This window comes from Aotus nancymaae, unplaced genomic scaffold, assembly GCF_030222135.1.
Source record: "Aotus nancymaae isolate 86718 unplaced genomic scaffold, 86718_ANA_hifiasm-v0.15.2.pri h1tg000027l, whole genome shotgun sequence".
NCBI lineage: Eukaryota > Metazoa > Chordata > Mammalia > Primates > Aotidae > Aotus > Aotus nancymaae.
In genome coordinates this window covers 2,409,899-2,424,796 of record NW_026988440.1, presented here as the reverse complement: position 1 = coordinate 2,424,796, position 14,898 = coordinate 2,409,899, and the positions used below count along the sequence as shown (strand labels likewise).

Below are 14,898 nucleotides of genomic sequence, written 5' to 3'. Positions count from 1 at the left end.
CTGGTGGAGCCCCACGTCTACAAAGGGTGATTCTAGAACACCGCTCCTCCCAGTAACCCAGGGCTCATTCCTTCATCTGCTTCAGGACTCAGCTCTCATGGCGCCTCTCGGGAAATCTCACACCAATAGTAATAACTTAAAATTGCCCCTGGCTCCTTCATCAGCGCCTTGCTTTTCTCTTAATCATTCTTCACTTTGGGACACCCCTGTAGTTGACTTCAGTGACTTTTTATTGGCCGTATCTTTCACTTGAAGGTAAAATCCTTGAGGGCCGTGATTTTTGCCTGTTTGGATTTGACCCACGCGCCTAGAATAGCGCCTGACAAAAAGGTGCTGAATAAATCTATAGACCAGGACCTCTTAAAAGTTGAGTCTGGGGCTGACAGGTCTGTATTTTCCCAATATGTGATTTTTTTTAAGGTCCACAGAGGGGAGGCTTACCCAGGGCAGTGAGTGCAGCCTCAGTGGCAGACATCCCCCAGCCCCCTCCTGCCGCAGAGCGAGACAGACCCCTGCGGAGCCTCCGGGGAGCAGCCTCCAGGGCGGAGCTGCGAGGCGCTTCAGCGAGGGAGTCTGGGCCAAAGCGCCAAAATCCGCCACTGTCGCTCAGCCGCAGCCTGTTTGGCGCTGGGGAGCCTCTCCTGGTGGGCGCCCGTCGCGAGCAATCAACGGAACCAGAAATTAGATTTGGGTCCAAGATCAAGGACCTTTAACCAGGGATTGGAGATGGCAGGGGACGAGGCCTAAGGGATGTGGACAGCAGGTCCTGTCTGCCTAGGTCGCAAAGGGGAAGAAGAGGCGGAACGTCTGAGTCCTGGACTGGGGCTGGGGAGGGGCCGCCCTCCAGGATCCAAGAGGGTGTGAGTTCCGATGCCGGGTCCTGCAGGTCCGGGGCGTGGCGGAGGAACCGCCTTCAGGAGCAAATGCACAGCCCCGTCTGATCACAGACAGCCTTGTAACCCGATATAGTCTCCAGCTCCGACGCCACGTCCTTCCCGGGTCCCTCCACGCTAGGGTTGCAGACTCAATAGGTGGATTCCGGGGAGGAGAGACCTTCCTCCCTGGAAGCAGCAGAACAGATTTCAGGGACTCGGGAGTCCAAGGCCTCATTCCAAAAACACTGAGAGATTGCGTACTGGGAGCACAGTATGTCTGTGGGCTCAACCCCGACCTGGGAACCAGATCTTAGGGCCTGCAGACCTCCCTCTGCCTTGAGGTCGGAGTTCACCGCCTCTAACTGGGAGGAAAAATCTGTCGCGGGACGGGGTCGCCCCCATGTGCACAGAGGCCTGTTCTGCAGCTGGGAACCGAAGGGGACCCTGGGGAGGTCCCGGGTGGGTTAGCGAAAGGGGAGCTGAGTGTCTGGCCTCATTCCTTCGGCCACACGGGGGCGCTGCCGCTCCGAGCTCGGGTATTGAGGAGCCGCTCGAAAGAGGACCCCGCATTGGGCTACGTAGAGCAGAGATTGTTGATCCAGAAAGGATGCATTAATGAGGTGGGGCTGGGGGTGGCCAGTGGGTGGAAAGGCGTTCTAAGAAGCCCTGGACTGCGCGGGGTTCCGGCTCTGCAGAGGAGAGGAGAGCTCTGGAGCTGCCTGTCTCTGAGGTTTCCCGCTCCTCCTTTCAAACCCTCTCTCCAGCCTTTAGAAGGCAACACTCCAGGAAAATGGAAAATTGATCATCGTTTTCTTCCACTCCTTAATCCTTTACTGAGTGCTGCTTTTAAATAATTTTATTTTAGATGAGTTTTAAATTTACATAAAAGTTGCCAAGGTAGTACAGAGTTGCCGTCCTCTCCACAGTCAGCTTCCCCTGGTGCTAACATCTCGCATTACTATGGTCCATTTGTCGCAGCTAATTAAGCCATTTTGATACCTTATTATTGACTAAACTGCAGACTTTATTTGGAGTTCATTAGCGTTCCCCTAACGTCATTTCCATGTTCCAGGATTCCATCGAGAATATCACGTTACATTTAGTCTCCTTCATGCCTCCTCGGCCTCCTCTGGTGTGTGGCAGTTCCTGAGGTTTTCCTAATTTTTCATGCCCTTCCCAATTTGGGGAAGTACTGACCACATATTCTGAAATGTCCCTCAAATTAAATTGAGTTGAGGTTTAGATCATGATTAGATTTCAGTTATAGATTTTTTAGATGAGGTGAAGTGCTCTTCTCCAAACACCTTATCAAGGTTATATAATATCAATTTGATGTGCTACTGTTAATGTTGAAGTTGACCACCTGGTATTTCAGCCTCCTGTAGCTGCCACAACAAATTCCCACAAGGCTGGCAACTTAAAACAACAGAAAATTATTCTTTCACGGTTCTGGAGGCGCCAACTCCAAAATCAACATGCAGAGCCACACCCCCTGTGAAGGCTCTAGAAGCGGGTCCATTCCCTGCATCTTCCAGCTCTGGCAGTTGCAGGGCGTTCGTCAGCATTCCTTTGCTTGTAGCCCCATTGCTCCAATCTCTGCCTCCTTCTTCACGTTGCCTTCTCCTCTTCTGATTCTCTCTTCTGTGCACCTGTTAGGAAGACACTTGTCATTGGATTTAGAGCCCACCTGAGTCATCCAGGAGGATCTCCTCATTTCAGTATCCTCGGCTTCATTACATCTGCAAAGACCCTTTTTCCAAACAACATGACATCACAGCTTCAGGGGACTAGGACATATTTTTGTGGGGACCACCATTCAACCCACTACTGTCCCAGAATGGCAACCGATCAGTGCACCACAGATTGTAATCTTCATTCTCATTCCCAAATAAACTCAGCATATTTTGGACATTTATCTAATATCTTTTTTTTTCCAGGTTGAATAATCTGGTGTCAGAAGTGCTCCTGCAGAAAGATTCTCTTTGGAAGAGACTTATACTGTGTTTGTTGCTTGATTTTTCCCCTCTATTTCTGAGCATCTTTTGAGAGCAAAATTTAGTTTCTAAAAAGGTGGGGACAAGTCGACCCTTGAAAAACTGTTCGGGCTGTTGTCACCATTCTATGAGAGACTTCAGTCTCCCAAAAGAGAAATTTTCTGTTGTCAGGAAAAACTGGTACATGAACGAATAAGAATATCATTAGGCGGTGGGCCAGTCTCAAGAAAGATCTGGAGAAAATGGTAACAGGATGGACAATTAGAGCACAGGCTGCCCACCAAGCAAAAACAAAAATCCTATGCTAGGGACACTGTTAAAAAAACAACTCCCTCCAACCACAACTTCCTCACGGGGCTTATAGAATTTTTTTTTTTTTTTTTTTTTTTGCTTTTGAGAAATCAATAAGAGACAGAACAGGATGCCAAAATTCCCAAAGCATGCAACATAGACCATCTTCTAGGACTCCTGTCAGGTGTTGTAGTCGTTGCCTCATGCCTGTAATCCCAGCACCTTGGGAGGCCGAGGTGGAAGGATTGCTTGAGCTCATGAGTTTGAGACCATCCTGGGCAACAGAGCAGGAGCTCATCTCTATTTTTAAAAAATTAAAATCAATAAGAAAAGAAAAAAATTAAGATCTTCTCTTGCATACATTTTAAACCAATGGATAGAGTACATCAAAGTTAATTTAGATCTTCAATGGCCATCCTTGGGGTCTTTTCAGTTCCCCAAACTTGTCTTTCTTAAAACAAAACTAGAAGACCACAGTCCTACAGTTAAACAATGTGAATGGGAGGCTTTCTTTGCTTGGTACCTCAAAGCTTCAAAGTACATTTGGGATTGGAAAGTTGCCTCCCTCTAAGATTCTATCTCAAAATTAACTGAGACCAACAAACAGGCAAGGAAGGACAACACGGCTTTAGGGCCCCAGATTCTTTCCTCTCCAGACAAGATTTCCTCTTCTCTTTCTTCTGGCCTTCTCTAGCCACCTTTGGCTGAATTACCTTGCCCTCCAATTCCTCAGCTTCCAACACCCCTGAACCTGGACTGTTAAAACTTATCCCCTTAAAGTTAAACTTACTGATTTCCTAAAACCAAAATTTCTTTCTTTTTTTGAAGTAAGGCTGAACTTTTAGCCATTACCAAGGAATTCCCAAGGGTCACTGAGGACCCTTACCCATTGCTGATTAATTCAGTGCAGCACTTCAGGCTTCCCAGCCAGATTTTTCTAACACATACCAGTTGGTTCACATACTGGTTGGTGAAGGGCAGGCTCAATACTGCATGGCCAGTGCTGGTTGGTGTGACACTGGGGAGGAGGGGATGTTTAGGCAAAAACACCTTCAAAGACTATGATAGAGCCAGAAGCATAGGGAAAAAAACCCATGAGGCAATACTTGAGGCTTTTTCTAAAACCTCAGATGGAATAACATCCAAACCTATACCCAGGAACCTAATGAGCTGGTTTACAATCATTACACTTGGATCCAGGTGTGGTTAAAGAAAACACTGCATTACCTATGGATATTAAATCTACCTGAGTAGCCTTTAATTCTGAATTTATGAATGGCTTTTCTTCAAAACATTCTGAGCTTGGTAAAACAGCCAGCACGAAGTGGGAAATTATGCCCACTTCTGATCTCATCCATTTGGCAAATCAGCTGCCTGCCCCCTTGAGGACGTTACCAAGAAAACTTCTAAAATTTCTTCATCTCCAATGACAGGAGAAGGAGACACTCAGAAAGAACACTAGGCAGAGACTCCCTTGGCTGTGCCACTACTCTAAGAAGCCAGGCCGCTGGAAAGGAGATTGCTGAAAAAGAAACAATCTCTTTCTCAACTCTCCTCCTCCCTAACCTGGAGACCAGTCTCAATAAAGGGGCTCTGAGGACATGCAGAGGCTCTTCCCAGTTCTCCCACTTAATCTTCTGAGTGACACGACCATTAATGAGGAATGGAGTCTTAACTGTACTCGTAGACACACCTGAGCAACACTATCAGCGTTTAACCCCACCACACTCACCTCAGAGTAATAAAAAAGATACAACTGGTGAAAGCTTCCAGCAAGCCTTGAACAGCTTTTGTCTCACAGCCCATTTCTTTCTGCCCTGGCCCTCTGCAAGTTACACACCCCTTTTTGCTACTTAATTCTTCCCCCATATCCACCTCTGTGGACATGATTTGCTAGAAAAATACCATGCTGGAATCTCTTTTTCTCAAAAGGAAAAAGTTATGTCAGAATATGACGAACCAAACTGTGCTGATTTGACCTTGGAGTCCCCTGACTCTCCAAATTCCCTCACTTGTTATGTCATTCCCACTGAGAAAACAAAAGCAATGCTACCCTGTGTTAGGTTGTTCTTGCAGTGCCATAAAGAAGTACCTGGCCGGGCACAGTGGCTCATGCTTGTAATCCCAGCACTCTGGGAGTTCAAAGCAGGAGGATTGCTGCAAGCCAGGAGTTTGAGACCAGCCTGAGCAACATGGCGAACCCTGTCTCTACTTAGAATTTCAAAAATTAGCTGGGTGTGATTGCACACGCCTGTAATCCCAGACACTTGGGAGGCTGAGGCGTGAGAATTAGTTAAACCCAGAGAGGGAGTTTGCAGTGAGCCAAGACAGTGCCAGTGTACTCCAGCCTGAGTGTGGGTAACCCCCGTACAGGTACCGAGGAAGGAGAGCTAAGCAGAATCCTGGCATAATTAAGGCCTGAAGAATATCACAGTTTATAGTGTTACTACTCAGTTATTTCCTTTATATAATCCTTTATATAATCATATATTAGTTTATAGAATTAGGCCTTGGAGAATATCTCAGTTTATAGTGTTTCTACTCAGTTGTTTCCCTTTATATAATCCTCTATATATAATCATATAATAGTTCATAGAATGAGTGCCTAAAGAATATCTTACCACTCAGTTATTTCCATATGTGTATATATATATATATATATATATATATATATATAACTATATCTTAGTTCATAACCGGAGGAATGCCTAGAGTAGATACAGTACAGAGCATGAATTAAGGAATAAGCAGCTTATAATGGGAGGAATGTCTAGAGCAGACACAAGGCAGAGCGTGATTTAAGGGAAAAACAGTCATACCAGGACAAGAACCCATGGCCCAGGCAGCAGCATTCAGTATCACAAAGATACCTGCTGTATGGCAGGCTTGGGGCAAGAGCCACTCCTCCTGATAAAGGAGTTGTAGGACCTTGCTCCAGTTCTTGTGGAAGGCTGCCCTCAGACCGGTAATCGCACCTTGGTGACTGTGAACTTTATCAGCGCTTGTTACTGTGCTGCTCCAAAAGCATCTTCCTATAGAACTCACTGGAAGCTGCCAGCAGGTGGCATAGACACTGACAGCTCTGTCACTGCTGTGTGACTTAAAGCATCCTCCTATAAATCTTCTTAGTAGCTTGCTCATAGATAGAGGTATTGCACACTGCACCCTCTTCACTGCGCACAGCCCACCTCCATGTCTCGGTGACCTAATGGGGGTGGGCTCCTTGTTTTATTGCTCATGACCCTATCACTATCCTTAAAGATGACTTCACTCACTGCCCTGCCCCCTAACCTATACACAATAAATACTCATGCTTCTGGACATTCGGGGCCTCGCCTGACTCCACTCACAGGTGGCATGTCCCCTCGAGCCCAGCTGCGTTTTCCTTGTACTTCTGTGTCCTGTCTCTTTATTTCTCAGATTCTGCGCCTCAGCACAGCATAAGGGACACCTCACGACCCTGTGGGCCATCAGCCCTACACCTGTGTGACAAAGTGAGACTCTGTCTCAAATCTTAACTTTTTTAAAAAAAGAATTACCTGAGATGGGGTAATTTATAAAGAGGTTTAATTGGCTAACAGTTTTGCGTGGTTGACCAGGAAGCTGGGCATCTGCTTAGCTTCTGATGTGGTTGCAGGAGGCTTACAAGCACAGTGGAGGCAAAGAACAGCAGGCATGTCACCTAGTGAAAGCAGGAACAAGGAGTAGGTGGGGGCCACACACTTTTAAACAACCAGATCTCATGAGTCTTACTCACTCTCTCAAGGACAATACCAAAGCGATGATGATAAACCATTCCTGAGAAACGTGTCCTCACGATCCAATCACCTCCCGCCGAGACCCACCACCAACACTGTGGATTACAATTCAACATGAGATTTGAGTGGGGACAAATATACAAACTAATCACACCCCTTCACTGCTGAATCACATCCCTGTTTTTATACAGGCAAAACCATCTATTGATTCTGGCAAATTTTACAATACACCTCCTATTAAAATCCAGCTTCATCCATCAAGACCCTTGCCTAATATCAAACAATATCCACTAAACCAGATGGCATTATAAGTCATTAAACCTATTATAAAAGAACATGAGAGCCTCATGCCGAGCCCAGCTCAGCCATAGAGACCCCAACCCAGGCGGCACTGAAGAATTAAGAAACAGACACAGGGATAAAAAGTAAAAGTTGAGTTCAGAGTGGGGATCAGGGGTCCCCCAGCATTTCCAGCTGAGGGTGCAGAGCAGACTCTGACCTACGTATTTATTCTTTACTTTCCAGTGACAAGTTTTACAAGCGGATGCTCTGTGTTCTCTCATTGGTTAAAGGTAAACTAACCAGGCAGCTAGTGTATATTTACTATTGGTTAAAGACAAACTAGAAAGCACTCTTTAGAGAGGACAAAGGAAACAGTCACACATCCTGTGTTCAAAGAACTAATTCATCTGGTGTGAGGCATATTCATATTGGTTACTGTTTTATAATGCTTTGAGCAGTTTTCCGCTTTGGGGGCAGTTTTCCGCTTTGGGGGTGACTAGGTTCTCCTTGCCGCCGCTCTCACAGCAAACAGTGTGATTTCTCACACACTTCAGGATTTGCTTTCAACAGCCTTGTTATACTCATCCTTGTAATGTCCCAATCTACCTATTTAAAAAAAACAAACACCTGTGGGTGGAGTTTTGTTCAGGACTTCTGAGCAGTAAACTACCTAGTGATTCTAAGGCATCCAGTGGTTCCAAATCCCCATATTTTATTAAACTCATTACTTATCGATAGCAGGTTTTTCACTGTCACTAATCTGTGTCATACATTCTTTAGTAATCCAGTGGATCAGGATACCTTTTTGCTTTTACCTGGGAAAGCCAACAATTTACCTAGATAGTAATGCCCCCATGCCTTCACGAAAGCCTTTTCTAAGTTTTTCAAATCTTAAGGGAAGACTTGGAGGATATACCTTCTACTTCAGGTTCCACCTTACTACAATATATAGATGAACTTCTTCTTTGCTCTGCTTCACAGAGAGCCTACAAAAAAGGCACCGTACATCTGTTAAAGCAACTGGCTGCAAAACACCATAAATGTGGAAGGAAAAACTGCAGCTAGTAAAAACTCAGGGGGAGTATTTGGGACATTTAACTTCATAAAATCAATTGCATTTAGACCCAGACTGGTGTTTCGCAATTCCTTCACGCAAGAACCAAATGCCACAGAAAAACACAGAATATTAGAATGTTGTATTTGTGCTGTGTAAAATACTTACATATTAACTAGAAAGACTAAAAAATCAACCAATAAAAAATAATAACTACAGTGGCCTTTCAAGACATAGTACAATAATATATGAATAGAAACAACAAAAAGTTAAAAAGCAGGCCAGGCACAGTGGCTCACACCCACAATCCCAGCACTTTGGGAGGCCGAGGCGGGCAGATCACCCGAGGTCGGGAGTTCAAGACCAGCCTGACTAACACAGAGAAACCTCATCTCTACTGAAAATACAAAATTTAGCTGTGCGTGGTGGTGCGTGCCTGTAGTCCCAGCTACTCGGGAGCCTGAGGCAGGAGAATAGGTTGAAACCGAGGGGCAGAGGTTGCGGTGAGCTGAGATCATGTCACTGAACTCCAGCCTGCTCAACAAGAGAAAAACTCAATCTCAAAAAAAAAAAATGCAGGGGGATGAAGTTAAAGTGTGAAATTTAGGCCAGGTGCAGTGGCTCATGCCTGTAATCCCAGCACTTTGGGAGGTCAAGGCAGGTGGATCACCTGAGGTTTGAGACCAACCTGGCTAACATGGTGAAATCCCATCTCTACAAAAAATACAAAAGTTAGCAGGATGTGGTGGCACACACCTGCAATCCTAGCTACTTGGGAGGCTGAGACAAGAGAATCGCTTGAATCTGGGAGGTGGAGATTGTAGTGAGTCAAGATTGTGCCACTGCACTCCAGTCTGGGCAACAAGAGCAAAAGTCCATCTCAAAAAATAAATAAATAAAAATGAAACATGAAATTTTTATTATCTTTTCAGTTCTTTGTTTATGCAATCAGTGTTCAGTTTTTAACAGCTTAAAATAATGGTTAAACATATTATTTGCAAGCAGCATGGTAATCTCAAATCATAAAAAACATACAACAGATATACAAAAAAATTAAAAGCAAGAATTTAAATCATATCACCAGAGAAAATCACCTACACTAAAAGGAAGACATGAAGGAAAGAAAGAAAAAAAAATACATTAAAAAAACTAGAAAACAAATAACAAAATGTCCTTCTTTACCAATAATAACATTGAATGTAAATGGTCTAAACTCTCCAGTCAAAAGACAACATGACTCAATGGATAAAATAAACAAGACCCAATGATCTGTTGCCTACAAGAAATACATTTTGCATATAAAGACACACATGGACTGAAAAGAAAGGAATGGAAAAAGATCTTCCATGCCAATGGAAACCAAAACCAAGCAGAAGCAGCTACACCTATATCAAACCAAATAGATTTCAAGAGGAAAACTATATGAAGAGACAAAGAAGGTCATGATATAATAATAAAAGGGTTAATTCAGCAAGAGAATATAATGATTGTAAATACTATGCACCTGTCTCTTCCCTTCTCCACCATCGTGGTGTGTGCTTGACTCCATTTCTCACCACGTCTCCTCACAAGATTTTCAGGATTAAGTAATTCCTGGCCAAGAAACAAAAGCAAAATTGTCCCATTCCCTAGTGGATTTGGATGAAACTGGTAATAAAATCAGGTACAACTCCTAAAGGAGACACTGGAGAAGACCCAAGCTGGGTCTATAAGGAATTGCATGTGAGATGACATACATATTTATGCTGTCTGAAGGTCACAATCACGTTACCATATCAAGCTGAAAATGTCACCACTATCTGGAGAGTTGGACAGCATTTCCTCCTTGGTCTGTTATGAACTCATTGGTTGACTGGGTTCAGTAATAAATATGTGAGACCTGTCATTTCAAAAATAAGAAGAAGAATAATATGCACCCAACACTGAAGCACCCAGCTACATAAAGCAATTACTGTTAGAGCTAAAGAGAGTGATAGATCTCAATACAATAATAGCTGGAGACTTTAACACCACACACTTGCAGCAATGGACAGATCATTTAGGCAGAAAATAAACAAAGAAACGTTGGACTTAATCCACACTATATGCTAAATGGACCTAATAGATATTTACAGAATATTTCATCTAATGGATGCAGAATACACAGCTCCCAACTACTCGGGAGGCTGAGACGGAATTGCTTGTACCCGTGAGGTGGAGGTTGCAGTGAATTGAGATCATGCCACTGCGCTCCAGCCTGGGCTACAGAGCAAGACTCAGTCTCCAAAAAAAAAAAAAAAGCTTGAGTTCTGGCAAGCCTCACCAGCATGGGCTAAAGGGCTCCAGGGCTCTAGAGCTCTAAATAAACCTGAGGCCGGTTGCAGTGGCTCACGCTTGTAATCCCAGCACTTTGGGAGGCCAAGGCGGGCAGATCACGAGGTCAAGAGATCAATAACATCCTGGCCAATATGATGAAATCCCGTCTCTATAAAAAAAGAAAAAAAGAAAAAAACTTGAAAGTCAGTCTAGGCCACAAGAACTGCAACTCCTGAGCAAGTCCTAGTGCTGAACTGGGCTCAGAGTCAGTGGACTAGAGGGGCAGACGACCTACTGAGACACCAGCTATGGTGGCTAAGGAAGTGCTTGCACCACCCGTCCCCCAGTCCCATGCTGCACAGCTCACAGCTCCAAGAGAGACTCTTTCCTTCCACTTGAGAAGAGAGAGAAGAGTAAAGAGGACTTTGTCTTGAGTCTTGGATGCCAGCTCAGCTACATAAGAATAGAGCACCAGTCAGAATTATGCAGCCCCTTTACAGGCCCTAGCTCCCAGGTGACATTTCTAGACACACCCTGAGCTGAACGGGAACCCGCTGCCTTGAAAAGAAGAAGCCAGTCCTGGCAGAACCCATCATCTGCTGACTAAAGAGCGCTTGGGTCCTTAATAACCAGCAGCAATAGCCAGACAGTACGCCATGGGGCTTGGGTGAGACTCTGTGGCTTTCCAGCTTCAGATGAAACTCACCACATTCCCAACTTTGGTGGCTACAGGGTAAGACTCCTGCTTCCTGAAAGGAGGGAAAAGAAAAGAAGGCTTTGTCTTGCACCTTAGGTATCAGCTTGGCCACAGAAGGGTAGAACATCAAGCAGGTTCTTGGGGTCCCTGATTCCAGACCTTGGATCTTGGATGGCTTTTCTAGGCCTGCCCTGGACCAGAGGGGAGCCCACTGTCCTGAATGAAGTCCCAGACCAGGAAACGTTCATCACAAATTGAACCTTAGGAAAACATCAGTGTTACACTGGTTTCTGCCTTTTCTAGTGAAAAAAAAAGAAAGAAACATCAGCGGCAGCCTGACAATACTCACCATGGGCCTATGGTGATGTCAGCCATAGGGTGAGACTCCTCTGCCTGTGGAAAGGGAAGAGTGGGAAGGACCACATCTCATGGTTTGAGTGCCAGCTCAGCCACAATACAGGAGAACACCAGGTGGCATTCTAAGGCTTTTTACTCCAGTCCTTGGCTTCCAGACACCGCCTCTGGGCCTGCCTGGGTCCTGGGGGAAGCTACTGTCCCAAAGGGAAGGACACAGCCTGTCTGCCTTCACCACCTGCTGATTGTAGAGCCCCTACGGCCTTCAGTGAACACAGGCAGTAGCCAGATAGTGGTCATAGCCGCCCTTGGGTGAGAATCAGTACTATGCTGTCTTCACGTCTCGTCCAGCACAGTCTCAGTGGTGGTGGACACAAGGGCACTTGTGTCACCTCACCACTAGATCCAGTTGGCTCAGCACAGAAAAGGAGACTCTATTTGTTTGGGAGAAAGTAAGGGAAGAGAGCTAGAGTAATCCAGAGAATTCTTCCAGATTTTATCCAAGATCACCAAGGCAATACCTCTACAAGTTTGGAAGAACCACAGTGCCTCTGCAAGTTTGGAAGAACCACATCTCAAGCCCTACTGGGTTTGATCATAACACCTAATGCAGATATGGCTTGGATCATAACACCCAAGTCATTTTGAATACCTGGAAACCCTTCCCAAGAAGGACAGATACATATAAACTCAGACTGCAAATACTACAATAAATACCTAACTCTTTAATGCCCAGATACTGATGAACATCTACAATCATCAATACCATCCAGGAAAACATGACCTCACCAAACAATCTAAATAAGGCACCAGGGACCATTCCTGGAGAAACAGAGACATGTGACCTTTCAGACAAAGAATTCAAAATAGCTGCTTTGAGGAAACTCAAGGAAATTCAAGATAACACAGAGAAGGAGTTCACTAGTTTATCAGATAAATTTAACAAAGATATTGAAATAATTAAAACAAATCAATCAGATATTCTGCAGTTGAAAAATGTAACTGATATACTGAAAGATGAATCAGTCTTTTAATAGCAGAATTGATTTTAAAAAGCAGAAACATTTTAATAATAGTGAGCTTGAAGACAGGCTGTTTGAAAATACAGAGGACACACAAAAAAATGAAGCAGGCCTACAAGATCTAGAAAATAGCCTCAAAAAGGAAAATCGAAGAATTATTGGCCTTAAAGGGGAGGTAGAGAAAGAGATAGGGTAGAAAGTTTATTCAAAGGATAATAAGAGAGAACTTCCCAAACCTAGAGAAAGATACAAATATCCAAGTAAAAGGTTACATAACACCAAGCCAATTTACCCAAGGAAGACTACCTCAAGGCATTTAATAAACTCCCAAAGGTCAAAGATAAATACAAGATCCTAAAAGCAGCAAGAGAAAAAAACAGATAGCATACCATAGAGCTTGAATACATCTGGCAACAGACTTTTCGGTGGAAACTTTATAGATCAGGAGAGAGTAGCGTGACATATTTAAAGTATCAAAGAGGGCCGGGCGCGGTGGCTCATGCCTGTAATCCCAGCACTTTGGGAGGCCGAGGCGGGTGGATCACAAGGTCAAGAGATCGAGACCATCCTCGTCAACATGGTGAAACTCCGTCTCTACTAAAAATACAAAAAATTAGCTGAGCACGGTGGCACGTGCCTGTAATCCCAGCTACTCAGGAGGCTGAGGCAGGAGAATTGCCTGAACCCAGGAGGCAGAGGTTGTGGTGAGCCGAGATCACGCCATTGCACTCCAGCCTGGGTAACAAGAGCGAAACTCCATCTCAAAAAAAAAAAAGTACCAAAGGAAGAAAACTTTTGCCCTGGAGTAGTATATCCAGTGAAAATATCCTTCAAACAGAAAGGAGGGGGAAAAAAGCCTTTTCTACACAAACAAAAGCTGAAGGATTTCATCAACACCAGACCTGTCTTACAAGAAATGCTAAAGGGAGTATTCAATCAGAAAGAAAAAGATGTTAATGAGCAATAAGAAATCATCAGAAGGTACAGAACCCACTGCTAATAGTACACAGAAAAAAACAGAATATTATAACATGGGAACTGTGGTGTATAAATTTTAAGTAGAAAGACTAAAAGATGAACCAATAAAAAATAACTGCAACATCTTTTTAAGACATGGATTATACAATAAGATATAAATAGAAACAACAAAAGCTAAAAAGCTGGGGATGACGTTAAGGTATAGAGTTTTTTAATTAGTTTTCTTTTTGCTTGTTTGTTTAGGTAAACAGTGTTAAGTTGTTATTAACTTAACATAATGGGTTACAAGATATTATTTGCAAGCTTAATGGCAATCTCAAATCGAAAAACATACAATGGATACCCAAAAAACAAAAAGCAAGACATTAAATCATATCACTAGAGAAAATCACCTTCACTAAAAAGAAGACGTGAAGGAAAGAAAGAAGGAAGAAAAGACTACAAAACAACTAGAAAATAAAAAATAAAATGTCCTCGCTTATCAATAATAACATTGAATGTTCATGGACTAAACTCTCCAATCAAATTATGACTGAATAGATAAAATAAACAGGACCCAATGATCTGTTGCCTACAAGAAACACATGTTGCCTATAAAGAATTTGAATCGTGGTGCAACAGAGGAGTAGGTGGCAGGATCTCGCCTTGAGTCTAATTAGCTCTTTCTCTGCGTTTCTTGCTTAAGCTTCAGGAGAATTTGAAATGGCTGGTGGTACGGCTGGGAAGGACTCCGGAAAGGCCAAGAGAAAAGTGGTTTCCCACTCACAGACAGCCGGCTTGCAGTTCCCAGTGGGCTATATTCATGGACACCTGAAACCTAGGACAACCAGTCATGGACATGTGGGCACGATGGCCGCTGTGTCCAGTGCAGCCATCCTGGAGTACCTCACCGCAGAGGTACTGGAACTGGCAGGAAATGCATCAAAAGACTTAAAGGTAAAGCGTGTTACCCCTCGTCACTTGCAAGTTGCTATTCGTGGAGATGAAGAGTTGGATTCTCTCATCAAGGCTACAATTGCAGCTGGTGGTGTCATTCCACACATCCACAGATCTCTGACTGGGAAGAAAGGACAACAGAAGACTATCTAAAGGATGCCTGGATTCCTTGTTATCTCAGGACTCTAAATACTCTAACAGCTGTCCAGTGTTGGTGGTTCCAGTGGACTGTATCTCTGTGAGAAATACAATTTTGCCTTTTGTAATTCTATTTGAGCAAGTTGGAAGTTTAATTAGCTTTCCAACCAACCAAATTTCTGCGTTCGAGTCTTAACCATATTTAAGTGTTATAAAGGAGCTAT

General features: G+C 44.0%; 2 protein-coding genes across 2 annotated transcripts; both read left to right on the top strand.

Annotated features, from left to right (window-relative positions):
* LOC105711154 (saoe class I histocompatibility antigen, A alpha chain-like) overlaps positions 1-14,898 on the top strand; it is a 64,180-nt gene that overhangs the window by 38,789 nt on the left and 10,493 nt on the right.
* Positions 14,303-14,880, top strand: LOC110568402 (histone H2A.Z-like). Of its 2 annotated transcripts, XM_021671479.2 has the most exons (2): positions 14,303-14,389; positions 14,498-14,880. In XM_021671479.2, the coding sequence occupies exons 1-2, from the start codon at positions 14,303-14,305 to the stop codon at positions 14,687-14,689; spliced, it is 279 nt and encodes a 92-aa protein (XP_021527154.2). In that variant the 3' UTR covers positions 14,690-14,880. The 2 variants fall into 2 exon arrangements, with proteins under 2 accessions (XP_021527154.2, XP_021527153.2); XM_021671478.2 differs by having other exon boundaries at positions 14,303-14,880.